Source organism: Pungitius pungitius, chromosome 12 (assembly GCF_949316345.1).
Source record: "Pungitius pungitius chromosome 12, fPunPun2.1, whole genome shotgun sequence".
Lineage (NCBI taxonomy): Eukaryota > Metazoa > Chordata > Actinopteri > Perciformes > Gasterosteidae > Pungitius > Pungitius pungitius.
The window spans coordinates 19,520,409-19,548,294 of NC_084911.1; the positions used below are offsets into that span (position 1 = coordinate 19,520,409).

Consider the following 27,886-nt stretch of genomic DNA (forward strand, 5'->3'; position numbering starts at 1 on the left):
TATATATATACATTTTTATTGTTAATATCCTAATTGTAATTCCAAATGTTCGTTCCATTCATCTAGAAAATATGTTGTCATTATTGTGAATGCGTAATATTTGCATACATTTATACTTGCTAGCTATCGAGAACAACTTGATGCCTTACTACAGCACACTATAAGTATCCTTCGTAGCAGCAGCAGTGACGTGTGGCGTCTTTCCCTCCAGATGCGCTGGCGACCAAGCCCTTTGTCCGTGGGAGCAGGAGTGTGAGCATGAGGTCACCAACCAAGCCCAAGGAGACTCTGAGCAGAGTTCTGCCCCTGCGCTGGTCTTTTGGCTCCAAGGACGGCGTGAGGAACCCAGCCCCGACCCAGCCGGGGGAGCTGGTGGAGTACCTGGAGTCCGGGCGCCGCCCCCGGTGCACCAAAGAGCCTATAACAGCACTGGTGGCCTCCCCACCACAGACGAGTGCCCCGGCACACGACTGCAGCTCACCCAGCGGCAGCAGTCTCAGCCACACCGACAGAACCGCCTCCGACGCTTGTTACTCCCCCAAAGTGCCGGCGGGACAGAGCCGAGGTTGTGTCGGTAACCGGGACGATGGCTCCCTGAAGCACAGGTCATCCAAGCCTCAGCCTCAGAGAGGGGCCCTTCTGATGGGCCACGTCAGCCACAGCGCACCTCCCAGCAGGGAGTCCACCCTGAGGAGGACCAAGGTGCCGACAGGGGTGACCTTCAGGACGCAGAAAGACTCGTTGCAGGCGGCCACTCAACCCGGAGACAGGAGGGGGCCGGGGGCTCGGGAGGGCCGCAGCCACGACAGCCTCCTGTCTTTCTTCAGACCCGCTTTCATGAAGAAGGACCTCCCCAGGACCCCGGCCAAGGGGCACGACCCGCGCTCAAACGGCCCCCCGGAGAGACTGGCGCGCGGCCATCTAGCCAAACTGTCCCTCTCCAACGGGACGCTGACCACGGCCAGCTGTGACGCCCGCGGCGGCAGAGGCCAGCTGCTCAGCGGGAGGGACCTGCAGCGCGCTCACAGCTCCAGTGACCTCCAGGCGAGGCTGGATCTGACCTTTCGCAGGTGCGCCTCGCTGCAGAGGAACGGCGACGTGGCGCCCCCCCCGGCCCGCCGCTACGGCACTCTGCGGCGCGCACAGCACAGCACCACGTCGCTGGGTAGGCGCCTGTCCCCCCGCCCCTTTGGTCCCCCCCCCCCCCCCCCCGGGGACACCATTTGATTGGGACCTGTGTCAGACGTGGAGGGCAGTCCGTGGTTTATTGCTGTCATTAATGTGACCGATGGCTCTGTGTTTTATTTTCAAGTGCCGCCGTGACAGCGCTGAGGGACACCAGGAGCTCGCCACCCACGGAGGCCCCCCCCCCCCCAGCAGGAGGCGTCGCCGGAGACCAAGTACATCCCCTCGCGCCCCTTTCATGTGCTGTTCTCAGTTCTTACCTGCGTGTGTCTTAAACTGAATCTATGCAGAGTTGGATTTACGGAGGATGCTGTTTGCAGAGCTGTCTCCTGCTAACAGGTTGTTTTACTACAGCTGATAGTGATTTGGTATATTGAGTGCTTTTAAACATTCTTAAAACCATCATCTCACATATATTTGCTTTGTCGTTTTCTTTCATATTCACATTGTATTACAAGTGCACTTTCTTTGGTTGATTTTTAAATTCCATATGTTTTACATAGTCAGAGCTACTGGAGGAACATCTAGGCTGAAGCAAAAAATGGCCATCTGTGTCTCAGATTATACAATGTGTGTTTACTCTGTAACCGCCTGTGGTCTGTGGACGCTACAATACATGAAGATAATCTCCCTAAATAACACACCTCAACACTTGTTCCGTCTGTTCTGTGGACGCAGGAAGCGTGTGAATCAGCAGGTGAGCTCGTTCAGACCAAAGAGGAATGAAAAACGAAGCCTGCCTCTTTCATTGAAGCCGGATTTGAATTCTCACTGATAAAGTGCCAACAATAACACGGCCAGCCTAAAAAAAAACGCAGCTCGGTTTTGTTTTTCAGTATCAAAACACAGGATTCACGCACACACACACACACACACACACATGGATGAATTGTTCCTCTGCAGACACAGATGTAATGAGTCCTACTGGGCAGGGTGTACTAAAGTTACCGCGTGCCATTGATTTGCGGTCATCAGCCGTCCTGTTTGTCACTGGGGATTATGAAAGAGGGTTTCACTTCACTGTAACTGTCATTTAACATCACTGTTTAACTACACTTTACCAAAAGGGAATAAAGGATGTTTCTGAGACATTGTTTGGGGAATATGGCTAGATTATATTTTATTAACTTTTTTAAAAGTCTACATTTTGTACCTGTAATTATGTAATTTAAGAACCAGATGAAAACTGTATGTTTTAGGAACCTCTTCATGAGGTTAGACTAACACAAGCTGTAACCGGGGTTTGAATTGGACACGACACAAAGAAGTCCTATTACTGGACTTTCTATATTATCTGCTCAATGCACTGCAAGTTTTATGGATTGCATATTAAACACGGCTTTTCTCACAAGTGGACTGAGTGCAGGCTCAGTGATTCATCACCACGGTGTCCCTGTTTGTTTTTTTCTGTTTGTTAAATGAAAGCAGCGTAAGCAGCAGCTTTGATTCGGACCAGTTGGCCTGATAACTCTTCACAGCCTCTGCATTTCAGAGCTGAGATGACACACACAAGGTCAAAGGGCAGGATCCCTCCCCCCCCCCCGAAATGATGAGATATACACACAAGACCTGCACCTCAGCCGAGTCGAGATCACTCACGGCAGTTACACATCAAGGCTTCTCTGGTCACACGCTCTTTGTTCTACAGTAAGATGAACTGAACCACTGCAACTAGGCATTATTTAAGTCTTACCAACAGAAGCCGTTGAGCATTAACCACACACACCGCTGTCTCTTATCTACTAGCGACATGTACCTTCTCTGCATTTGGCGCTGATAGAATTGAAGGGGGAAGTTATTTTAATGCACTCTTTATACATACATACTGTTGTGTGAACAAGTGTTTGCCCTCTTCCTGATTTCACACTTAAATGTTTTAGTTTTTATTATTAAGGGGGCAAAATACAAACCTACATGGCCCTGTGTGAAAAAGTGATTGCCCCCTAAACCTAATAACTGGTTCGGCCCCCTTTAGCAACTGCAATCATGCGTTTGACTCATTGCACAATGAGCAATGAGTCTTTAACAGCGCTGTGGAGGAATTTTGACCCACTCATCTTTGCAGAATTGTTGTAATTCATCCACATTGGAGGGTTTTTGAGCATGAATTATCTTTGTAAGGTCATGCCACAGCATCTCAATGGGATTCAGGTTGAGACTTTGACTAGGCCACTCCAAAGTCTTCATTTTGTTTTTCTTAAGCCATTCAGAGGTGGACTTGCTGCTGTGTTTTGGATCATTGTCCTGCTGCAGAACTCAGGTTGAGGTCACAAACAGATGGCCGGACATTCTCCTTCAGCAGAATTCATGGATCCATTCACCACAGCAAGTCTTCCATGTCCTGAAGCAGCAAAACAGCCCCAGACCATCACACTGACACCACCAGATTTCACCTCTTGGATCAGTCGTCGCTGCGCTCTTGGGGTCATTTTGGTCAATCTCTTTTCCCCACAGGGCCATGTAGATTTGGATTTTTTTCTCCCCTTACAAATAAAAACCTTCATTTAAAAACTGCATTTTGTGTTATCTTTGTCTAATATTTAATTTGTTTGATGATCTGAAACATTTATGTGCAACAAAGATGCAATATATGAAATCAGGAAGGGGGCAAACCTGTGTTTGTGTAAACTGTTCTCACAGATCTCACTATCGCTGCCGATGATGATCAGCATGATTTGTAATGTATGATGCTCTTTCGGTTGTGGCTGACACTTCTAATCTAAACTATATGTTGAGACAGTTAATCTGAAGATCCTGCGCAGAATATATATTGTGCATGATAGTATTTTAAAGACTATAATGTCTGCCAACCCATCACCTACTGAGCCTCTTAACAAAGTCTTTTTTTATGAGGCGACCTGCTGCGAATGGTATCATCTGCTCTAAAAGGGGGTTCTGTTAAGAGAGCACACACAAATGCAATTAGGAATTAAAGACCTTTAATAGTTCAGAAATACATGTTTATATTCTTATCAGCTTCAACTGATTTTCCAAAACATAGTAAATGTTGCAACTATGAAGTTACTACCAATAACCAATTGGCATAACTAACATTAAAAGAATGTGTGTGGCCTAACAGCCCCTTTAAATCTCACTTCAGTATCCTATTTGATCCTTAAAGAGGATTAAGCTTCAACTTGCTCCTAGCGAGATGCAAAAAGAACACTTTTAAATTGAATCTGAAATGAAAAGCAGTACATCACAGTTCATTGGTTTGAGAAGCTGGTTGGAGACGCCTTGTTTCTCAAAAACAAGAGATTATATTGGAGGAGCCAACGAAAAGGAAGCAGTGCCAAGTCAACAATATCCTGAATCCTTCATTATGGAAATTGGATTTTTTTTAAATGGGAAACTGAACGTCATGCATCACAAACGCGGTAAGTAAATGTTCAAACCAGTAGGGCCACGCAATGTTTTATGCCCTTTTATGCCCCATCAAGTTTATGGTCTAAAAAGCCTACTGATTCTGTTTTTTTATTACACTTTTATTACATCAACCATCAAAAACCAACCATGAAATTTCATTTCACAATAACTGGGATGGACATTATGCAGTAGAAGATCCCAGTCATAACTAGGTGGGTGTGATTATTCATACAGAAGGTTTTTGTCAGTGGAACCGAGCCTCTGTGGAACAAATTCATCTTGTTTTCATGCTGCTTTTGAATCTCTCTGCAGCTGTTTTGATTCTATTTGTGTGCTTTTTGTTTTTTTCCAGGTCATTTTGTAGTCATTAATAGTCTGTTGGTCCTTTCGCAGCCCTTTGTGGTAATTTCGCGTCTGTTTGCAACAGGTTTTGTGTCTTTTCACAGTGGTTCCTCGTTTGTTTATGTCCCTTTTTTAGATGTTTTACATGTTTTTTTGGTATTCTTTCTTCTTGTAGTCGCTTAGTGTTGCTCCGTTCTTTGTGGTTATAGTGGAGCTTGGTTTGCGACATGCTTTGCATCTCTTTGTTGTGGATTTCTATGCCATTATGGTCCTTTAACAAGAAGTATTAATGGTCACTTCAAACAGAGGCTCGATTCAGGAAGCCATCCCTGGATTCTCTTCTGCATCGGGGCCATCGCTGCCTTGGGCCACACTCGTTATTCTTACCCGTCTTTATGTGCTGTGAACAAGGGGGCTCAGCACTGGGAGGTCCCGTGACTTAATGCTGTCTGTGGGAGAGAAACAGACATCTCCATTCAAAGGTTGGTGGACACTCAGAGATAAAGGGCAGAATGGGAAGCTTCGGAATTTGAATCACTTCGCTCAGCATGAGCCACGGCTGTTCGTCTGTAATTCTGTCAGAAGCAAGCATCTTCGTGGCTGGTGTGAAAGATTAAAATGTGTATTTCAAGGATGGATTTAATTCACAACAGCATGTTATAAAACCAAGCATGCACTCAAAACATTTTGACCAGAGGATTTTATATAAATTCTGTTTCCGGAGTCCTCCCACTGTGACGGATGCTTCTGGTCGAAATGACGCTGTAGCGTCACGCAGTCGATACTCGGATACATTACATTACATTACATTACATTACACGTCATTTAGCTGACGCTTTTATCCAAGGCGACTTACAGTAAGTGCATTTCAACCATAAGGATACAACAGTTTGTTCCACATACATCTGCCAATCGCTCCTCCAGGGGGCTCACTCATTGATTACTTTCTGTCTGATAGTTACAATTATTATCAAACCTATAATATTGTACTTAAAGAGATACCTCTAGTTGTCATGCACACGTTGCTCTTACTCTACTGAGGGGTCATCCTGCGGCGCATTGCTCAACCTTCCCACCAGGGGGCAGCATTGCCTCGCTTTTCACGTGTCTCTCATGTCACGGAAATAAGGGTGAGAATTAAAAGCAGATGTCCAAATAAAAGAAAGGAGAAGAGAACGTAAAAGGATAACCTCCGTTGGTAAAAGTAGGGCTTCTTTAGATGGATGGCTGCTAACACACACGTAAGGAAGAGACGTTTAAAACAGGCGTAGCTTCTTCTGTTAGCGAGTCGTATTTAGAATATGAATCAAGAATTTGTCACTGATATGATTAGTTTAGAAAGCTGGAGGTGCACAGTTTCACGAAACCCACTTTCTTTCTGATTGAAGCCATCGATCCGATTGCCCCGACCTTATCCTGCCTAATGGCTTCATTCGATCTTAATATTTAATAAATGACACGGATTGTTTGTGTTCAATTTAATTATCTCAAGACATTTCATAGATGGATAGACAGTATCGATAAATACAGTTCATAGATACACATATATCATGAAGACGCTGCATACTAATAATAGCAGGTATTAAGGAACTTTAAATATTAAATATTTGAAAGCAGGTCCAGGCAGCGCAGCAGTGGTGAGGCAGACTGACAGGGCGGAGCTCCAGTCACAACAGCCGCGGACCCTCCCCGCACTGTGGAAGGAAGCGGAAATAAACGTCGCAACCCGTATGCTAGTAGCTACGGACTCCTAGGACGGGGTGGAAGCGACACAACACACACACACATACACACACACACCGTCCATTGCCTCCGAAGAGGAAGCAGGGAGTGGGCAACTACACGACGGGGTTTCTGTTTGTCACGAGTGCAGCGTCAAAAACGGAATATCTCGAGTGGTGAGTGTCCCTTTTTTTCTGCGTTCTCCTCGCGTAAAAGTTGCGTGCTGTTTTCCTCCCGCGGCGCAGGCTAACGGCGGCTAGTCAAGTTCAGTTAGCGTTAGCCGGGCTAACGGTGCCGCTAAGCTAGCAGCAACAGCTCTCGCTACGAGACAAGAAGGGGAGGAAAAAAAAGGTTGTTTTTTTTTTCCTTCCCCTTTTCACGTTTGCCAACGTGACGCCGGCCCGTAAGGCCTCGGGCTCCGGCGAACACCGGGCGCCGACTCCCAAAATGGGAACACGCCAGGTAGCCGAGCAGCGTCCTCGTCGCTCGGGCGAATTAACGGGCAGAAGTTGGGTTTTCACACCCGCGGCGCCGTTACTGTTGTCCGGCCGTTAGCATGCTAGCCGCCGCGCTGTGGAGCACAGGGCGCCGGCTGCTCGCTGGGACGGAATCGATCCTCCTCGGAGCTCGCGGCGGAAACGGCGTTTTTAATGCTCTACAAGGGTACATTAGTGTGCGTGGAAATCCCACACAGTTGAGTGACAGTGAAGAAACACGAGCGGGTTGTAAAATTGACGAGGATCGCTGGAGGCTGCTGCACCCCTCGCCCTTTCTTTGTCGGACCCTCCGTTACTCCTGTCACCGGAGGGGTCGCGATGTTGACAGCCTGTGTGGCTGTAAACAATGGCTCCACTCACATCTCCGGGCTTGACCTCGCCGTTAACGGCCAATGGCTCTCCTGGCAAACACTACCTCGTGTGTGCCGTGCAGCTCGCATGTAGACCGATTGTTGCCGACGTGACCAAATGGCAAAAGCGACAACCCACAATCTGAAAGTTGGCACCTTTTTGAGGATAGTTTACCTCGCGTGTGTCCCTCCCTCGTTTTGGTACCAGTCTGTGGTTGAATTCGTTAGTGGGAACCCGTCAGAGCTGCTCAACTTAAATGGATAAAGCCACGTTAGCTCATTAACTCAGCAACCGTGGGTTTATCCGGTGTATCACTGTCAGCTCTGCTTAAGTGGGCTCCAGACTTACCGGGTGTTTGGCTGCCGTGATGCTCTGTGGGACTCTCCATTAATTACAGTGAATTGGTCATTGCCCACGTAGACTACAACACAAAGACCGAACCTTTTTCACCCAGGTCAGGCTGCTCGTAATGTGTTTTAAATATTGTTGGATGTCATCGGTGTGACGTCCACTTCATCACATCACACTGACTACACAAAATAACGTTTCATCGTTAATTGATATTCTTGCCACCTTTATTTATTCCATTGCATTCTAGTCCCACATTGTTTCTTTTTTTGCAGGTACCATACCTTGACCTTTATGTGAGGTCCAAGCCCTAAAGGAGTGGGTCATAGACGGGAGGAGAGACTCGGAGGAAAGCATCTGGCCACACAAGCCCGGGATACGTGTTTTTATTTTTTAATTCAGCCCCTCCCCCCCCACCCCCCACTCCCCGAAGTCAACCACAACCACAGCGAAGAGGGTGTCACCACGCAGCTGCAACCATGGAGGCCATCGCCAAATACGATTTCACAGCCACAGCTGAAGATGAGCTGAGTTTCAAGCGTGGGGAAGTCCTCAAGGTGAGTGAAGTCATCTTCTGTTACCGGCCTGTGTTTGTATAGTACTAAACGCAAAAAGAATATCTGTAGCATGAATCTACAATGCTTCGCTTGATCTGGAAAGTTTTTTGTAATTTATACTTTGTAATTCATACTTACTTGCCAGGAGCGTCTGTCAAAAGTAAACACACAAAAGAACAAAAATCCCAAACACTACTGCATCACATGATGTTACAAACGACCATTACTTGTAGCAGAACAGTGCAATGTTAGTCCTCGATGTTGTGGATCATTGTGTGGTATTATTCTAAAGGAGCAATGCTTTTTTTATTCCATTATGAACCATCTGTAAAGTGCTCTGTTGAAACCGCAGGCTCGTCCAGATCCTCAGGCATGAGAAGCTTATTCAAAGCTCCATGCTTTCTGGTTGCCTGAAAAGCGTTTTTGTCATCCTGACCTTGATGAGATCGCCAAGATATTAGAAGCCATTTCCCCAGCGCAATGGTGCCCTTTAGATTTAAATGCAATCACCATAATCTCTGTCCGGAGTTAGTGACGACGCGTGCAGAGCGAAGAGGCCACTGCACGCAAAAACAACCACGCTTCATATTTTCTCTGGAAATGTGTGTTGCTAAATATAAGTGGAACGTTAAATATAGATATTGTGTGACTTGGGGGATCCTTTTATTCCTCCTTTGGTGTAATGGTCCTTCCTTACTATTAATAAGTTAAAAAAAGGAACGCTGCTCTTCAGCTTTTGGCTGACCGGCACACAAAGGTACATTTGGACTTCACAGCTTTGTGTAACCGGGCTTCCTGTTTTTATCACAATACTTTTTATGGGCAACATTTGCTTTTCCTGATGTGGTGGCAGGTGATTACAAAATTAAACCGTCTCGTCATTTTTCTCATCGTAATTGAGAAAAAACTAAATTCTCCATCGACGCGTTTGCTGCAGCTGGTAAGAAGGCCCTGTGCTGTCCGTGTGAGATGAGAGCGCTCATGTGTTGGCAGTTGTGTAGCGCCTGATGAATGTAATATACTGTCTGTGTGTATATTTATATACGTGTCAGCTGTCCTGAAAGAGTTGACTGTTCTATCGGGGATGAGTGCTGCTTTTTGCTGAATAAGAGATTTGAGCGGGGAGCTTTGGAAAGACTTCTTATCGTGTGTGTGTGTGTGTGTGTGTGTGTGTGTTTATTAAATTTGCATTGTAGAAGAGAAAGCTCTGTACTTTTCCCCTAATTTCCACAAGCAGTGGAAAAGCTCAAGCCAGATGGCATAGTTCCAGCCAGATGTAACGTTAATGGGAAATCCCACAGAATCCCTAATTGACAGTGTAAATGGAGAGATTTGCCTATTGGTTCCTGGCTAATTAGGACTAAACTGCATTGTATTCTGTGACTTGAATTTAATTTCTTGTTTTCTAACTTTCCAGGCCCTGAACTTGACTTCTCTGCTCCCTCCATTTTAGTGTGTCGCTGGTGTCGCTCTTGATTCGTATACTTCCTTTGGAAGACATTTTTTTTTTTCCGTTAATATTTTATTTACAGAAAAACAAACTCTCTGATGGCTGCTTCTATATATGTGATTTTCATTCTTTTAAGCAGTAAACTGAGACCAACAAAGACGTTGTCGAGGGATTTGGGAAACGCCAAACAACTAAGCGGCGATTCATTAAGAAAATGATTATTTGTTATCAGCCGAGTTGCAGCCTCTTTACTGACGACGGATGGCTCAGACTCAATGTATTTGGCATTATCTGATGAATCAAGCTCTACTTTTGGCTTCAGCAAACCATGAAATATCATTCATTTTTTGAATTACCGACCTATATGGATCTTTTCCCCTCCCAGCATTCTATGCAGACCTCAACGGTTGCAGTTTATGCAAACGATGTGTGATTGGGTGAAGACTTTGGGTCTTTCACCTGACACGCTGCAGGAGCACAGCTGTAAGAGCTACAGAAACTGCTCAAGTCATTTCTGAGCAGACACTCTGAAATGGGGAAGGAACGCCTCGAGCACGGTGCACATCTCTCTTGAACTCAATGGTTGGCTGCTCTGCCCACAGGACCTAGTTCACTTTTTCAGACGGAATGAATTGGGCCTGATGTTTGTCGTATCCCCCTCCACCCCCCCGCCCCCCTGCCCGTCTTCTTTCATCCTGTTTTTGTTCCTCCTCATATCCCCCAACCCCCTCAGGTTAAGAGAAACAGGATGGAACAAGCTCTTCTCAGTCACGAGAAGAGCTTGTTCCATCACAGGTTGACGCGAGCTGCACCTTATTTGACATGGGTAGAATTTATAAATATTATAGTTCCGTGTTTGCTGACACAGCCGCTGACCAAACAATACTAATGCAAAACTAAATTGAACCCCTCCAGTTTTGCATCCCGCCTCTGACTGAGGCAGCGTGCCTGTACACAAAGAGCAGTGGTACATCTCTAAAGAACACTTTCCCCGAGGCGCAGTGTGTGGCGATGCTAATACTAAAGAGTTCTGCTCTCGGGACAAAGGGGTCCTCTCATGAGAGCGCAGGCCCGTGAACGTAGCAGTCCCTCAACGTCTCCCCCTTTTCCAGTGTCACCGTGGCGAGGGCGGCCGTGTCGCTGACTCCACGCTTTAATTCGCCATTCGACGACCTCTCCTGACCAGCTGGTTGCGTTTGCTGTTGCTGCAGTGTTTGGTTCAGGACGTCCGGCCGATCGCCGACCTCCTTGTCTCGAAAGCTTTTACAAAATACCCTTTATTTTTTTTTTTTTAAATCCTCAGTAGTGCTGGTAGCAGTCATCCAATGGTCTGCGGCTGAGGGGATCAAAAGGTTGTGTCGAGGACATCCCGCTGTGTCAAACTCTTTAAGCATCCACAGTGCGCATGCTGAGGAGCGTTTCAGGACAGGACGTCCGGTCTGCTTCAGTAAGAAGTATGGTTGTTGTATCAGACACAATACTTGATTGAATATAATCAATCCTTTTCTTTCTGAAGATGTTCCAACTTTTATCCGTTAGATGAAAGGAGTTGTGCAATGGAGGTGTGTTGTAAGCGGCGTCTGTACCTGTCATTGGCGAGACACCCCGAGCCACCATGACTCACACAGCTGCTTGACCACACCACTCATTTGCAGACTTGAGTCATCCACCGAGACGTTTAGGGCTCTGAGTTGCCAGTTCTTGAGCGCCGTGGCCATGTAAACGTTTGATGAAATGCATCTTCTCTTATATTTCGATTGGCATGCGTATCTGCATTTAGCTTTTTGCTCTTTTATCAGCAAAAGGCACACAGAGCCGTTCCAACGGCCTTCCTGTTTTTATCTTTACAGGCGGTTTCAATTACTTAAACCGTTTTCAACTAGTGTGAAGGCGGAGTTGGCGTCTCTGTTTTAAATATCTGGTAACAGAAAAAAAAGCATGGGCTGTATGTAAAATCTCTTCCAGTAAAAGTATTCCACTAGTGTGTCCATCACACATTTGCATAATGTTGACAAGCCTGGTTTCACAGAATGATCTCCTGTCATGCATGTATAAAAAAAGGGGAAACTGGTTAGAGCTTTCTCTAAATTTAACAGTGAGATTTTGAGTCTTTTCTTTGGGTTCCCTCAGCGATGCAGCACCAGAAAGCCTTCCTCATGACCTGTAGCGTTCTAAACGCACAGCGTGACACTGAACAATCAATGTAAGTCATCACAGCGGCGTCTCGGCTCACATATCACATGAGCAGGAGTTGATCGAGTTTTCTGATGAAACCATCCGTTATTTAAAAGGCCTTGCAGTCTGACATGGCTCATTTTCTGTGTCAGAAAGCAGATCCTGCCCTGAGCACCGTACACTTGTTCTAATTTCCTCCTTCAATAAATAAAGATTAACAGCTGACTGGGGGACAGAATTGGCTCCTATCAACGGATCTTTGAACTGTGGCCACGTAGCGTGACCCAAGATCCGCCTCCTCCGCCTCGTCCACTTGCTTGAATCCTTTGTTGGTTGAGCTCTGTTCAGGGCCTACCTCTGTGTCAAACTTACATTGCAGCCACTAATGAAACGGTGGGCCATAAAACCCCCTTTTCCAAGTCACGCCAGGAGCTGAATGAGCACTTGCCAATAGATTACCGATTGAGCCGAGGCCTTTGTGGAGCACTAAGACGCCGTAAGCCTTTTATTACACTGAACAAATTGAGTAATTGGTCAGAAATGGAAGGAAACCGCTAAGACTGGAGGAGGGGGAGGTCTGCATGGTTTTGGGGAAATGAAACCGCTGCAAACAAATACACCCCCAACCTCCCAATGTTAGTGAGTGCACATGACTGTAGTAGCTATTCACTAGATTGTGAATAGATCCTGCCCCAATTCTTTTTTTTTTAAACCTTTTTTAATATTTGGCTCAAGATGTCTTTCCAACTTCAGCGTGTCCTCTTGTCTGCTGTGCTTCTTGTGCTGATGCCACAGTTTGGCTGTTTTCACATCCTGTTTGAGTCTTCCAACAGCCAGCAACTTCCTGTATCTCCCCAGCAAACTGGAGCTAAGCTCTAATGCATGCTCCCACACACCACAGCAGAGCACTGAATTCACACAGCAGCACAAGCTGTGTGAATTCAGTGCTGCCTCTACTTGCACAAGAATTGCAGCAAATTGATTCTTGCCTCAGCAGGAACTTGATATATTTAAGTCTCCTTGTGACGGACTTCCTGTTTTCCCTTCATATGAAGGAAAATGGAGCTCTTAGCCAGTTGCTTGGACACTTCCACCCCTCTCCTGATTGATGGTCCCCTTAGCGCCTATTAGTGCTCGGGGCATTGATTTCCTTTTCCCCATCCACTTGAGCGCTGAGGAGAGGAAGAGCTGTATCAGAGCTGCCCTGTGATGCCGAATCATTTTTAAACAAATCCTAAACCTCAAGCTCATAATCCCTTCATTAGAGTCAGAGATCCAAATCCCACTAAAGGTTTGATTTTTAAAATTCTTTCATTACAGGTTTTCTTTTCCCGGCAAGTGAATGTCAGCACAGCCGCTGACATTAACGTGGTGAGCTCTTCACTAAGGTTAGGAAGAATGCTAACGCTAGCGCTAGCCGTGTCAACGGGACCTGTGCTGACTTATGAAAGAAATGAAAGGTTTGTTTGTGTGATTTTGAAATCCCGGGTCATGTGGGCGTGTGACAGAGCGATGCAGTTTTGGACATGCTGAGCGATCTACTGCCGCCTGTCATCTCACGTCACACAACACAGGGCTGTAATTAAGGACTGAGTCTCCAGGGGGAAAAGTCTCCCTAAAGGACATTTCTTCATCTCTATCTTAAACAGTGTGACCTGTTTTTATGAAATGCAGCCACAGAACACGTCTGAATGAAAGAGTTATGCAACACGCGACAAAGTTCTTGTTCCTTTTTTATACACGCAAAGCAGCCGTAATAGCCATGACGACTAGCACGAAGGGGCAGGAGCGCCACCGGGACGCCACCGCCGGCATGCTGCGGCTCACAAGGCCAATGGAAGGGGCTGTGCAACCTGCAAATATTGCCACAGATCGGTAATGGAGGAGAGTGTGTTTGCACGCTCTCCTACCTAAAACCTTTCTCGCTTCTCAGCCGCTGTGCTGCGTTGCCGCCTGCTCCAAGTCAACACGTGGCAGCGAGGCGGCAGCGCCTTAGTGCCGGGAAGTCACGGTGTGTTTCGTGGTCACTCGGGCCTGATGCTGAAGCTTAAACCTCATCCCTAGAATTGACTCGCTGGCGCTTCTACTGATGGGTTTGGTGTTTTCTCGTCCTGTAAGATGTGATTCATCGCACTACAGATGGGTAATTACTTTTATGAGGGGTCGTATGTAGTGAGTAGTGTTTTTTTTTGGTGGGGGGGGGGGCGGCGGCATGTTGAAGTACTCTGTACTGACCTGTGGGCCCATTAGGATGGGGTTTCTTCTTTCTAACGTGGTTGAATATTCATACATTTCCTGTTGATTCATTTATCACAAGAAGTTCTGTTTGAGTTCTCAGTTCATGGACCAAGAGCTGACGTGGGATATATTTTGTTTTTAACTAAAACCCAAACGGGACCATCGAGAGCAAGATATCAGGCCTGGCCGGAAAGAAGCATCTCAGAGACCTGCTGCTATCTCGGTGTTGGCTTGGCTTCTTGAAGCAAAACTTTATCTCTGCTCTGTGTTGCTACCAACGCTTTCTGTTCATGTTCAGCATTATTTCTGACTTCTTAGAGCCATAAAAAGGAAACTGAAGAAGGAAGCTGCAGGTTAAGTGACTCATTGAAGGTGAAACCCCAAAAAAGAGAAAAAACTGCGTTGTCTCGTGGGAACGAAAAGACCACTTTTTCCTTCAGTGCATTGATGAAGTATCTCAGATAACAGCTAGCGCAGCTGCTTTTTAGAAAGATGCCCTCATTTTATGTCATTTGCGGGTTGAGGCTGATCACAAGGAGCCTGATTCTTCAAAGTGTTCCTCTGTCCTCCCTCTTGATCAGTCCTCCGTCACGGCTTTATGCCTTTTTTTTTTTTTTTTTTTCCTTCCCCTCATTCTGGTCCTTCTCCTTGCTGCTCTTCTTGGTATCGGCAGAGTGTTGAGTCAGAGAGCTGTAATTAGATCTCACTCCCTCTCATCTCCTGCATCACTCCCTCCTGATGTGCCGTTAAGTCACAGACAGCTGTATTTAAACCCAGAAGGTTATCATTCTCCTCGCAGCTCCGCCCCCCCCCCCCCCCCCCCCCCCCCCTCCACGCTCGCCTTCGCTTCCCAGTCCACCGTAGATAGAAATACTCCAGTAACCGATAAGTTATGTGCTTCTTTATTCTAGAAGGGAACCAAGAGGCTCAAACCGGCTTCAGATTTTGTGCCACTCGTGTGCGTTTTGTTAATCTTTTCAACAACAGCTGCTAAATCCTCGCATCCACAATAAGCCCAGTCTTAGTGCTATATAACTGCAGCGGTTTGTCTTTTAATACGCGCTTGCGCGCACGCACGCACGGACACACACACACGCGCATGCTTGTCCTAAGCTGTCACATCTGTTTCCTGCACTGACAAATTTGGTCGCTTTTTAAAAATCTCAGGTCAGTGGGGGCTAAGCTGCACAGATAGTTCAAGCTGTGACCACCACCAACAACATCATGATGTTAGCATCCTAACATAGATGGTGACAACTTCACCCCCGGGCGTCCCGTGTTGACCTACAGCGTTGACCTCCCCTGTGACGTGTGTTCTGCAGCTGCCAGCATTGTTTTAATTACCAGAGAGTTAAACGCTTCAATTTACTAGAATCTAATGTAATCTCTTCCCCTTTGTGTCCTTCTGCATGGGGCGCTCATCGCCTCCCCGATTCCAAGGAGGAAAGCAGGTCAACCACATTTCGGGTTTTCTTTTTTTTATTTCTTTCTTTTTTTCTAAACCGAGCAGAGGGGGGACGAGTGTGGGTCTGACAGCCGCCCTTAATGTGGTGGGGCTGTTAAATTTGGCTTCCTGTCAAGGTCCAACACCCCGGGGCGCCACAATTGCTCACCTTTTTGGGACGGTTTAGAATCAGTGTGTTTGCATTAGGGCTGGAGCCACCACAGGAGTCGCTGCCGTCTGTCGTCATACCGCCTCGGGTTCAATTCCTGCCGGACACACAACCACACACACACACACACGCACACACACACACGGATATTTTCCGACCTCGCCGCTCAATATTGTTGCCTGGAAATGAGCAGTGTTACGAAGGGCAGCAATTTTTAATTTAGTCTTCAAATGTGATTCTTTTTACTTTTTGTGGTTTTTACTCAATGTTCAATGTTCTTTCTTAGTTGTGTCTGTTTTTAAAATGTTTACTTGTCCTAGTTAATCTACCTTTTAATCTTATTATTTGATGAAAAGGCCAGGTTGAATGATTAGAAGCGCAGCTTTGCCGTTAATCCGAATCCTCCCGTCTGTACGCTTATCAGCCCAGCATGAGAGTAGGAATATGTGTTAATCCGCCACCTGAACCCAATGCAAACTAGACTCTTTAAGCCCTGTTGCCACGGCTGAGGACAGAGCGAGGGGTAAAGCAAGGTGACAAGAACTATTTTATCTAACGTTTGTTCCCTCCCCAGCAGCCAGTACCTGAGATAAGCGAGCTGCGTCTGATGTTGCCGCCCGGTGTGAAAGCTCTGTACCGGTTTAAATAACGTCTGCATGCAGACCCATCAGGCTTTGTCCTCCCGAGGTTCTGATGAAGCTTTTAGCTCGTCTGCCCTTTTATCCGTCTGACCTGCCGCACGCTCTGATTAACTCCCGCTCCAGGGTAATCCCTGCTCCCCATTCAATGAAATCCCACGTAGGACGCGCAGACGTGTGCTTTATTTTGCTTCAGTTCTTTTTATTTTTATTTTTATTTTTATTTTACGCCTCTGTGTTTGGTCTCCCTTGCGTCCCGCCGGGCGCCCACCTCCATCTCGTGCTAGTCGGTACGTAGCAAGTCAGTGCTTATGCAATCTAGACTTGTGGAGCGCGGTCATTTCCTTTTATCCTCGTACTTAGCGTTGAACAAAGGATTGTGACATTTAGGCGGCGAGGAAAGGGATAGTCTGGATTAGAATCTAATCTCGTCAATCATCTCTTACACTCGTTTGCTCCGCGTTCGGTGTAAACATTGAGTGTTTTAAAGTAAACATGGGATTACTTCCTGAGCCCAACAAAAAATGTGTATAGACCCAACAGCTTTTTCCTAGAGCACAGAATAAAAGAAGAGAGATCTCATTATGTTGCAGCGGATCCTCCATCATCATCAAACTAAAACTCTGCAGCCCGGTTCATCAGATGGACTTGCACGCCCTATTGTATGATTTCACCATTTTAAAGAGAAGTGCTGAGTAATTTTGGACCTGGGTCCTTCTAAAGAATGACAGCTACCGGTGTTTGTGCACACACACACACACACACACACTGTACGGTGGCAGCTGTGGAGGAGATAATCCGCAGCCTGGACCTCAGCCTCTCAAATAGAAACTCCTCCAACTATTGTGGCTCAATCAGATTAAAGAGACAAAAGGAAAGTCTTTACAGAGGGTTAGCTGGAAGGAGAGGGGAGGGAATGCACACAGATGCACACTTCAGTCCGATGGTTGAAAAAGAAAAAAAACTGCAAGCCAAGCAATTATTTAGTTCTGGTTTTTCCCTACGGCCTTCCATTCTTTCGGTTTTGGAGCCACTGTAAGCATTCCAGTTCAAATGTTCACTCCCAAGGCATGTCCAAGCCGAATATTTAGACTGATTCTCTGTGAGGAGACGATGTCCCTGTGTCATTATCCAATCTAATCTTTCAGAATGAGTTCAGCAAAACAATACTTGTCACGTTTGGTTTTTTTCAGTTTGGATGTTTATGTCACAGCAAATGTTTAAACGATTTGAGGTATGCGCTTTTTAACACTCTCTGGCGATTTGAGCATTTGAGTTACTGAATAGATTGAACTGATGAGATCTAGAATGTTTTTTTTCCTTTGCGTATGCCAGACTAAGCAGGGGCTGCTAGTATCAGCATTAATGTTTCATAGAAAATATTAATATAAGAAGCTGTTTTAATCACAACAACCAGCCTGACATGTAGAGCAGGGAACCTTCTGATGGTCTTTCTTCAGCTGCTTCACTGTGTTTTATTGCAACAGAGTCAATGTAGTGTGTCTCTTCTGGGGAAACGACATGTGATTTCTTGTGGGGTTTGTGGAATTTTATACCAAATGACTGATGTATGCAGTATTTATTTCCGGAGTGGAAAAGTCTGACTTAATGGCGTTCTACAATTCTGAGCAGCAAACCCGCAAAGAACACTTCTAGACGCTTTTGACATGCAGGAGGATTATTACGATTTATTCACAACGTATTCCGGTTATTGATGACATGCTTTAACAAGTTCAGCTTTAGATAGAAACGCCTTTTAGGCTGCGTTAAAGCCATTTCCTATTTTGTGTTGAGCTGGAATTTGACATCTGTACGCACAGGTTTCTTGCGTGTTTGTTTTAGTGATGCGTGAGGAGCCTTGCTGCACTGAGTCACAGTCGACCCCAAGCGCCCAACAAAGTCTGGAATCCAAAACATATTTTAAAGAATTCCGCCCCAACACATGCATGCATGCATACAGAAATAGACAAACGTGTGTGCACGCTCATACAGTCTGCCCAAAACCACCAGCAAACCATATCATCATCATCATCATCATCATCAAATACGTTGTCTGTGTGCTGCCAAATATGTAAGATTTTATATTCCTTCGACTATCCAGACATCCCAAACCTCCCAAACACTCAAACGAGTGACGGCTCTCGTCTTTTCCCCTCTTCTGTTGCTTCAGCCCCCCCCCCCCCGCCCCCCCACAACAACAACACAACACAACACAGCAGGACTTGTGAGCATATGTCCCTCTGCTCAAAGGACGTGACCCCAATCTGCTTCTGAGCTGTAGCCTGCACTCTATTATTGCAGGCTTGCAAACGGAAGGAAGCCTAAAAAATTTAAAAGATTTAAAAAAATGCAAATCAGTACTTAAATTGTAAAAGTACATAAATTGAGTAATGATTATTCTGTTGGATTTGGATTCGCCAAGACAGTGGCTCTGTAAATGTCTCTTCAGCATCTTTAGGGTTCGCATTGACTAGAGTGCAGTGTGGTTGAAATTAGTGGATTAAGCCCTTGTCAGAAATCAAAAGTATCTTGAACTCTCTTTGTGTTTAAGTATTACTAACTTGAATATAACGTATAGAATATATGACATAAAGAATACAGAAATCATCAACACAAGCCACACAAGTACAGACAAATGACTCAATTCAGCTGAAAAGGCTTGTTGCCAAAGGTGCAGGAAGATCTGACAAAGCTTTAAGGTGTAGGAGAAGCTTTAATGCACTTCAGAGAGGTTTGTTGTCCAATCAGAAGATTCCAGGTTACGTGAATTTCAGTTAGAAACCCAGACGTCGTAGGAAAATACCCTGTCCCTCCCTTCATGTGACCAGCTAACAGACAGAAGGAGAAGAATACCAGCTATAATAAGAGTTTAGGTCACAGGTTTCCCAACAAGGTCCCACACACTACGTAGATCAATTCTCCCTCAACGTGCACCACCTGCAGTGCTCTAGTAACTCTGGTTCTGGACCGGGTAATTGTTGGAATGCATTGATGCATGATTGCAAGTATTGTTCTTCTATTCTTTATTCTACTTATTCTATTTCTTCTGCCGCACCTTTCAACTCCTTCACACTTTCAGCTATTAAGACCGTTCAAATATTAAAATGTTCAGCTCATTCAGGGGAGGGGTGCTATGGCTTTTAAGCTCTTATAATTGAATTAATATAAATTAAAACCATCAACCTTTTTAACATGGTTTCCAATGGATTACATTTTCAAAACTTTTTCAGCATTTAAACTTTAAAATGTTGACACAAGTCTTCACAATTTCATTAAAAAAACAGCTTGTTGATATCTATAGTTTTTTCATAATCACTAATTGTTTCATGTCCCTGTCGAAGTTAGTGGCACTCAGAGTGAGGACAAAGTCAGACAACAACAGAAGGTCCATGTTTTGTAAACTGCTGGTAGAGCAGTTTTAAAACACATAGAGACATAAAAACTACACTCATGCGTTCGGTAGAGTCTTGTGTCTCTCAAAATTAGGGCTGCAACAACGAATCGATTAAATCGATTAGAATCGATTATTAAAAGCGTTGGCAACGAATTTCATTATCGATTCGTTGTGTCGCGCGACTATTGTCTTTGAGTATTAAAAGAAAGTTGAGCGCTCGCGCAGCAGAACATCGGAGAGACCCGTACTACTGTTCTGAAACATGCGGAGGAAGAGAAGCCAATGCGACCTAAATATTTCACACTGAAATGGGGGGTGCGGGTCCTAGCGGGCAACGGGGGGGGGGGGGGGGGGGGTGCTGCGGTTTTCTTTGCAGCGCCAGTAGTTTTAGGTTCTAATCGCCGCGCTCGACTTCAAGGTGTAACCTTTTATTATTGTTCGGTCTGAAACAGCGCGCCCAGTGACGGGTGGTGCAGCAATATTGATGTCCGGGTGGAAATCAGGAGAAAGGTCGGTCCGGGATATTTTCGGGAGGGGCTTTGAAATTCGGGAGGGTTGACATGTCTGATTGTAAAATATGCAAAAGCGACATGGCCTGGCACGGGAGCACCACGGCGATGATTCATGATTTTGTGCCTAATATATTTAATTTGGCGGCTGTAAAGTATACATCATGCGATGTGTGTATGTTTTTTGTGTTAGTTCATTTTATTTGCTTACTTAGGGATGTTCAAGGAGCAATCTGTTAGTGCAAAAGATATTTAGGAAGTGCACAGTCAGTTCTATTTTTCAATAAAGGGTTGGAAATTAATGTTTTTACATTTTTTATTTTTTTATCCGATTCATCGATTAATCGAACAAATAATCGACAGATGAATCGATTATTAAAATAATCGTTAGTTGCAGCTCTACTCAAAATGTCATTATTTTTTGGCTACTCCAATTAGTTTTGCTCCAGGAAGCATTTGTTTGAGGTGTGGATTCTCTATAACTGTCTGTGACTCACAGCTGATTAGTGCAGCCTGACATGACCTCCTTCTCTCCTCCTTCTCTCATCATTTCAAACCCCCATGGAGGGAGTTCTTACTGTAATGTTTGATGAGGCCCATCAATTAATAACTTTAGTTTTCTTAGCTTAGGGCGACTGTGGTTGAGTGGGGAGCGCGGGCGTCCTCCAATCAGAGGGTTGGCGGTCTGATCCCAGGCCCGGCTAACCTGCATGTCAATGTGTCCTTGGGCAAGACACTTGATCCCAGCATTGTTCCTCTAGCTGTGACTACAGTGTGTGTGAATGTTAGTTACTGGTTGGGCAGGCACCACTGTGTGTGGTAGGTCCTGTCATTGGTGTGTGAATGGGTGAATGATGTTATGTAGTGTTAAGGTGCTTTGAGTGGTCAGAAGACTAGAAGAGCGCTGTACAAATCTATTTTACCAAGTCCATTTGCTTTGAATAACAAACATTCTGTCTCTCAAACCCCCCCACCCAATTACATTATTTCAAAATAAAAGCCTCAATGATTATCTGTACCTCCACAATTGCTTTCAAATACTAGTGAAACTAGTACGTACTTCTTCTACTGCTGCTAGTACCACAATTACAAATATAGTACTAAACCTTATATTACTACAAAAAATGTATTCTTTAATTCTCAGCTTTTTCTATTCTTTCAGCAACGTTTAGAATAATTTTAGCTTGTTTCATTTCTGTACTTTAAGCAACTTTTTTAAATGAATTTCAGCTTCCTGCATTCAAACGCATTTTCAGCAGGAAATGCGTTTTCTAGTTTTTTAGTTCCTTCCTTCTGTAAAGAAACCGACTGGTTGACGTGTGTCTCAACGATAATGAGATGTGTTGCAGGGAGACGACGTATCAGGATTATCATTCACTAGTGCTCCCTTTCTATTGTATTAACTTTATGACCTTAATCTCTACTTTCCTCTTGCAGGAAATGAAAATGAGAAAATGTTCCTTACTTAGCGGCAATCTGTCGGGACCAGTTTGTCCAGTCGATGGAGGTCAGAGTGCAAGGGTCAGCTCGACAGCGCTGCCTGAGCTGGGAGGTTTTTTTGATCCTCACACGTGAGGACGAAGCATCGTCTGATTGCTCGGTGGTTTTCTACGACATTGTAGAAACGTTTGTTTTGTACGCATTGGTGTTCCCCCCCCCCCCTTGGCTCCAGGTGGTACGGTTTTATTTGTATATGTTCTATGTAAAGCGGTGCAAATATTCTAGATATAGTAAACCATTTTTGTACGTCTCCTGTCCGGTAGCTGTACAGAGGTCTCAGTCTGCTCTGGTCAATGCCCCAAGACTCCATTGACAAAAACATCTGCTGGGAAAAATCCTTTTTAATGTTGCTGGTGTCTCTGATCCAGAGCAGCCCGGTTAGTCCACCCCTGTGCTTCCGACTTGTGGGCCTTCCAATGGTCTGCTGTGAGCCACACCGTCCCCAGAGAGGCACCTGCCTGCGTTCAGCCTCACGCCTTCATATCCAACAGACTCCCACAATGCCAGCTGATGGTTCTTAAAGGTCGGCGTGCTGTGTCACATTAACACGCTCACCAAATTAGGCTCTTCCCATCTCACCGTGTCACACACACACATGCACTACAATATCTGCGCTCAACACACACATTTTGTATCGAACAACCAGCCACACACACACTCCTCATTTCAACCTACTTCTGTGTTTGGGCCGAGCCGCTTCCTAATCCAGTAATGCAGGTCTTGTGCGGGGTCAGCATCTGGTGGTGGGAGGTCGGGGGCAGCTGGCATTCTGCAGGCTCACTGGACGCCGGCCCCTCGCTCAGCACAGGGGCCGCTCCGACAGCTGTGTGGGGCTGGCTTAGTGGGAAACGATCAATTCAAGGCAACGAGCAGTGTTTCGTGCAGCGTCATTCACACTCAGGCTGCGTGACTCAGTGCTGCTGCTTGGGTTTCTGCAGACATGTAAGGACCAATAACTTAACTCTCCCTCCTTTTGATGATCGGTTTTGTTTTTCTTTTAACATGAATAAATTTTTCCTTGACTTCTTGGAAGCGGGAAAAAAAACAAGAATCATTCTCTTGTTCCTCGAATCTGAAATCCGAAAAACTGTGTGGATGACTTGAAAAAACCAAGGCTGTGTTTCATAAGTGCAAAACTCATCCAAACGTTTCTCACACGTTGCGCTGGTCATATTATTTTACTCAGTGGTTTGCTCAGTCCCAAACAAAAAAGAAACCATTTCAAGACGCTTCCTCCGCTCCCGTCCCATTAACGGTTCGCAGAGGAAGTGTTTTGAAACGTTCTAGTTTTTAAATGGTTTCAAATGAGCAGCACCGCTTTTCTTTTTTCAACCGCTAGTGACGAGTGGAACCTCTGTTCCGCTTTATTTCATGTCCATGAATCGGCTCACGGCCTCGTGTGAGCCTTCCGGCAGACGCCTTATCCGTGCTTTGGAGGCCTTTTTAAAATTGTCTTTGTTCAATTATATTTGTTTTTTGTAGTTTGCTAATATTTACCAACCAGCTGTCTAACACACACACACACACACACACACACACACGCGCGCGCCCTTCAGGAACCTTCTCGAGTGAGGAAATGAAAGCTGCATTTAGGAGGCTGACTGCTCTCAGTTGTTGAAATGTGTGCGTGTTACTAACCACTCCTTGTTCTTTTCTTTCTTTTTTATTTTATTTAATGCAAACACCAGGTATTAAATGAAGAGTGCGACCAGAACTGGTACAAGGCGGAGCTAAACGGAAAAGATGGCTTCATTCCCAAGAATTACATAGAGATGAAAGCCCATCCGTAAGTATCACGCACACCAGTTTCTCCCTTTTGTGTGTGTGTGTGTGTGTGTGTGTGTGTGTGTGTTAATTAGCCCCAGGCCTCAAGCACTTAATTGAATATTGACCTTACAGCATCATTGTTGGGTTGTGATCAAATATAACTTTTTGTTTTTTTTTGTTGCTGTGTTCTTGTTTTTCTTTTTATGGTGATGGGTAATAAATGTACAGCTGTGCCTCATGCATCAGTCACACTGAACCTTCTCATAATGAAGCCTTGCAGAGGGCGAGGCGCTTTTTGCTCAGTCATCTTATTGAGTGCGATGCTTTTTGCTAAATGTTTCATGCCATGTAGCAAATCAGGATTTATTCGGTCAATATTGTTTTTCTTAACAGGTTATTCTGAAACTGCATATATATCAGCCTTAGAGTCTCTCAGAAGTGTACAGTTGTCTCGGTGACCAGATGGTGGGTGATGATTAGCAGAACGTGTGGCTCGAGACATAAAAGCCAACGTCCTCACCAGATTTAAGTCCCCCGTGACGGCGACTCCACTCAAATCCATTACTACTTTACTCGAACTCTTCAAGGTTTAAGGCTCCATCAAAGCGCCTGCAGCTCGTCCTGACCACATCAAAGAGGGAGCATGTCACTTTAGAAGGCTCAGCTCTGCTTCTCTACACAAGATCTGACCTGGCACTTTGGCGGGGAAGCATGTGTTTGTATCACAGATGCTGCGTTCCACGGGGGGCGCTGGCCGTATGACACACACACACACACACACACACAGCGTGTAGGTGCTAACCTGCTTTCTGCAAGTGCACATAATGCGCCGCAGCTTTTGGATCTCAGAAAAAGCGCCACCACACCTTGATGGGCCATCGATCTTTTTACCGTCCCGCTATTGGCCCTCATCGAGCTGCACTCGTCTCTGGGAAACCTCGCTGAGCGTTTGGTGCGATGTCTCGTCACCTGGTGTCTGGGTTAAATATAGAATTGCAGTAAATGTTTGATTTGAAGAAAAATAAAAAACTGCAGCGACCCACTAGGAACAGTGGTGACACTGATGAAGCGCCACCCCCCCCCCCCCCCTCCGCAGCTGTGCAGCGCGGCTCAGCAGAGCGTGGCGTAGGTGTGGTTGCGTGTCCTTGGGCCCTCCAATGGCCCCCGCTCTCCCTAAAATGATGAAAGACACGTGCTGTCAGGTGGAGAGGTGGCCGTTTCCTTGTCACAGCACACATGTCATCTTTTGACAGGACTTTTTAATTATTTACGCAAGCAAAGAGCTTCTTCTGGCTTTGTCTCCCATTTGGTCCCCCCCCCCCCCCCACCTCCTCCTTCTGCATCCGCTTCAATCGAGAATCTTTCCCCTGATTATGAATTTGACCCAAATGTCTGAGGATGAAATGAAAGAGATGGCATTGTCTAACAGGCTCGGCTGGTCGGTGGAGGAAAGCTACGTGTGTCGGGGCTTTTGTGCCGTGTAGAAAATGACTAAATCTACTTCCTGCTTCACGGGGTGACGCTGCAGCTCCATGAAACGGGCCAATCAAAGTGTTCCGGTTTCTTCTCCCTTCCTGGTGTCATACACACACTGGATCTGAGGCTCCTTTGGGTCAGCTCAGTCAGTGCTCACACGTGCCCTCTGCCCCCCCCCCCCTCTACAGGTGGTTCTTTGGGAAGATCCCCCGCGCCAAGGCAGAGGAGATGCTGAACAAACAGAGGCACGACGGGGCCTTCCTCATCAGAGAGAGCGAGAGTGCGCCAGGAGACTTCTCCCTCTCCGTGAAGTGAGTAGCGCCGATGCACGCCGTCTTTTCTATAAATACCGCCTGGCGTCAGGCTCGCAGCAGCGGGCCGTTTCCTAAAAGTGGGGGTTCAGGTTCAACTGTTTCCATACTTGGTCCGTCTGAGTCATCGGCCCGCTTCCTCATTCTCGTGCAGACTCTGTGCCGCCCTCTGGTGGTTCAGGTTTGCCGGTTACGATTTGAATTGTGGGTTTTTGTGTTACTCTGCATGTTAAGCTGAAGCTGAGCTAGAGATAATGATTAGAATTGTTTTTAACGTATTTAATCAACTGAATGTCTGAGACCCTCACCCCCCCCACCCTCTTTTCCTCTGTGTGCCCTCCTTCAGGTTTGGAAATGACGTCCAGCACTTCAAGGTTCTTCGTGACGGGGCTGGGAAGTACTTCCTCTGGGTGGTCAAGTTCAACTCCCTCAACGAGCTGGTGGACTACCACCGCTCCACCTCGGTCTCACGCAACCAACAGATCTTCCTGCGAGACATAGAGCAGGTCCCACAGGTAAGAACAGACATCCCTACGGGGCTCTGGGGGCGGCAGGGCTGTGTTGTTGTTGTTGTTGTTTTTGGGATGGTTCAGCTGTCTTTAAAGTAAGGTTGTACAAAGTCCTGTACCTACAGTAGAAGTACACGCAGACAGGAGCACCGACCAAATAGCCGTTGAATGTGCTATTTTCAGTCACATTGGGGTGAATGTGGAGAATCGGTGGGACGGACTGATGGAGCAAACATGACCGTGGCGACTGGACGGATTGGGGAGCAGGAGGCTGTTATGCTTGTAGCTTGGATATGTTCAACCACGGACATTTCTCAAGATCTTTCCATTTCAATGCAGTGTTTCTTGTTTAGAACGTGCACCTTGAAGGATTTGTTGTACAGATCTCATGACTCTTGGGGAGCCTCCACTCAGAAATCCCTGTTGAACTTTAATATCTTTATTGTTTTTCTGTCGCGTGTGTGTGTGTGTGTGTGTGTGTGCGTGTGTGTGTATTCATTTGGTCGTCACATGACACCCTTGCTAACCCTCCCTTCTCTCGCCCCCACCCCAGCATCCCACGTACGTGCAGGCGCTCTTTGACTTCGACCCCCAGGAGGAAGGCGAGCTGGGCTTCAGACGCGGAGACTTCATCCAGGTCCTGGACAACTCCGACCCCAACTGGTGGAAAGGGGGCTGCCATGGCCAGACGGGCATGTTCCCCCGCAACTACGTCACGCCTGTCAATCGGAACATGTAAACAACACACCGTGTAAACGACGACAACAACAACACCAGAAGCAAACCATCACCACCATCCTCATCGTCCTTGATCCCATCAGCCCCAAACAACAAGAAAAACAATCGCCCCTCTCCTCATCCAACCGCCCCCCCCCCCCCCCCCCCCACACACACACACACCCCCCCCCACCCGAACAGGAGCAGACAGGACGATTGCAAAAGAGAAATAGAGAAATAGAAGGAGAGCAGGAAGCATAAATTGGGTGTAGGGGCGTTGCTGTGTGGGCAAAAATGGACTTTTACTTGAGCAGAGCTGGTCGGACGGAGCTTTGATGGAGACCTAAAAGCAGAGAGAGAGCAGTGCACCCCCCACCAAGATGACCAACAATGGTCCGCTGCCCACAGCTGCTTCTGTCTTCTCCTTTAACTTCTTAACATTCTGCCCCTTCTTTTGTGGGGTTTTTGTTCTCTCCCCCCTCCCCCCCCACACTTTTCTTTTCCGCTGCATGTTTTAATTACCTAAATGAAATGCCTACAGATAAATCCTAACTGTTTTAAAGAAAAAATGTACAATAAAAAGAAAAAAAAAAGATGAAGAAATTGTTTTAAAAATGTACAAAAAGAAGAGAGGAAAAAAAAGATGCAATCTACAGTACTGCAAGTTTCCATGTGTAACGAGAGCATTGTACATCAGCCCCCGGCTGTATAAATAAATCAACTATAGAGAGAATCCATTTTTTAAGAATATATATTATATATTTGTATGTGTTTGTCTGTTTTACCTCTCATCACAAATTGTATTTTTTTTTTTCATTTGTAAATTATGTATTTTTTTTTTGGATAGTCTGGATAAGATCTAGTAGCTCTAGGATATGCTGATTTCAGTCTTTTTTTTTCTTCTTTTGCTGAATCTGAGGCCCTTCAGATAACGCAGCAGGATGTTTCAGAGGCTTCTGCGACGCGAGGGGAAAGTGACGTTAGTTCTGAGAAGAAACCGATCCATGCCGAGGAAAGCTGTCGTACACAAAGCCCTGTGGAATGTCCAGCCACCTTCATCTGTGCAAAGCCAATGTATTTATTGCAGCCATTTTCCTTGGGCAGCGACTAGCTGACTCGAGTCCACAGACATGAACACGAGGGGAGCGAGGTCGGAGAACTGAACTACACAAAAGCGTGCGATGGGTTCCTGAGACGTTCCTTCAGGAGAGGTGTGTGTGT

General features: G+C 45.9%; 2 protein-coding genes across 3 annotated transcripts in view; both read left to right on the top strand.

Annotated features, from left to right (window-relative positions):
* The window catches only part of usp43b (ubiquitin specific peptidase 43b), a 44,264-nt gene extending 41,728 nt beyond the window's left edge, over positions 1-2,536 (top strand). For both annotated transcript variants that reach the window (XM_037475377.2, XM_037475378.2), the window contains 2 exons: positions 212-1,165; positions 1,313-2,536. In XM_037475377.2, coding sequence (XP_037331274.2) covers positions 212-1,165; positions 1,313-1,323 — 965 coding nt within the window. In that variant the 3' untranslated portion in view covers positions 1,324-2,536. The remainder of the gene's footprint in view (positions 1-211; positions 1,166-1,312) is intronic.
* Positions 2,537-6,584: 4,048 nt separating this feature from the next.
* grb2b (growth factor receptor-bound protein 2b) lies at positions 6,585-27,398 on the top strand. The gene is made up of 6 exons (XM_037475386.2): positions 6,585-6,791; positions 8,087-8,368; positions 23,574-23,671; positions 25,317-25,439; positions 25,786-25,954; positions 26,502-27,398. Exons 2-6 carry the CDS (start codon positions 8,291-8,293, stop codon positions 26,685-26,687), a joined length of 654 nt encoding a protein of 217 aa, XP_037331283.1. The 5' UTR covers positions 6,585-6,791; positions 8,087-8,290; the 3' UTR covers positions 26,688-27,398.
* The last annotated feature ends 488 nt before the right edge of the window (positions 27,399-27,886 follow it).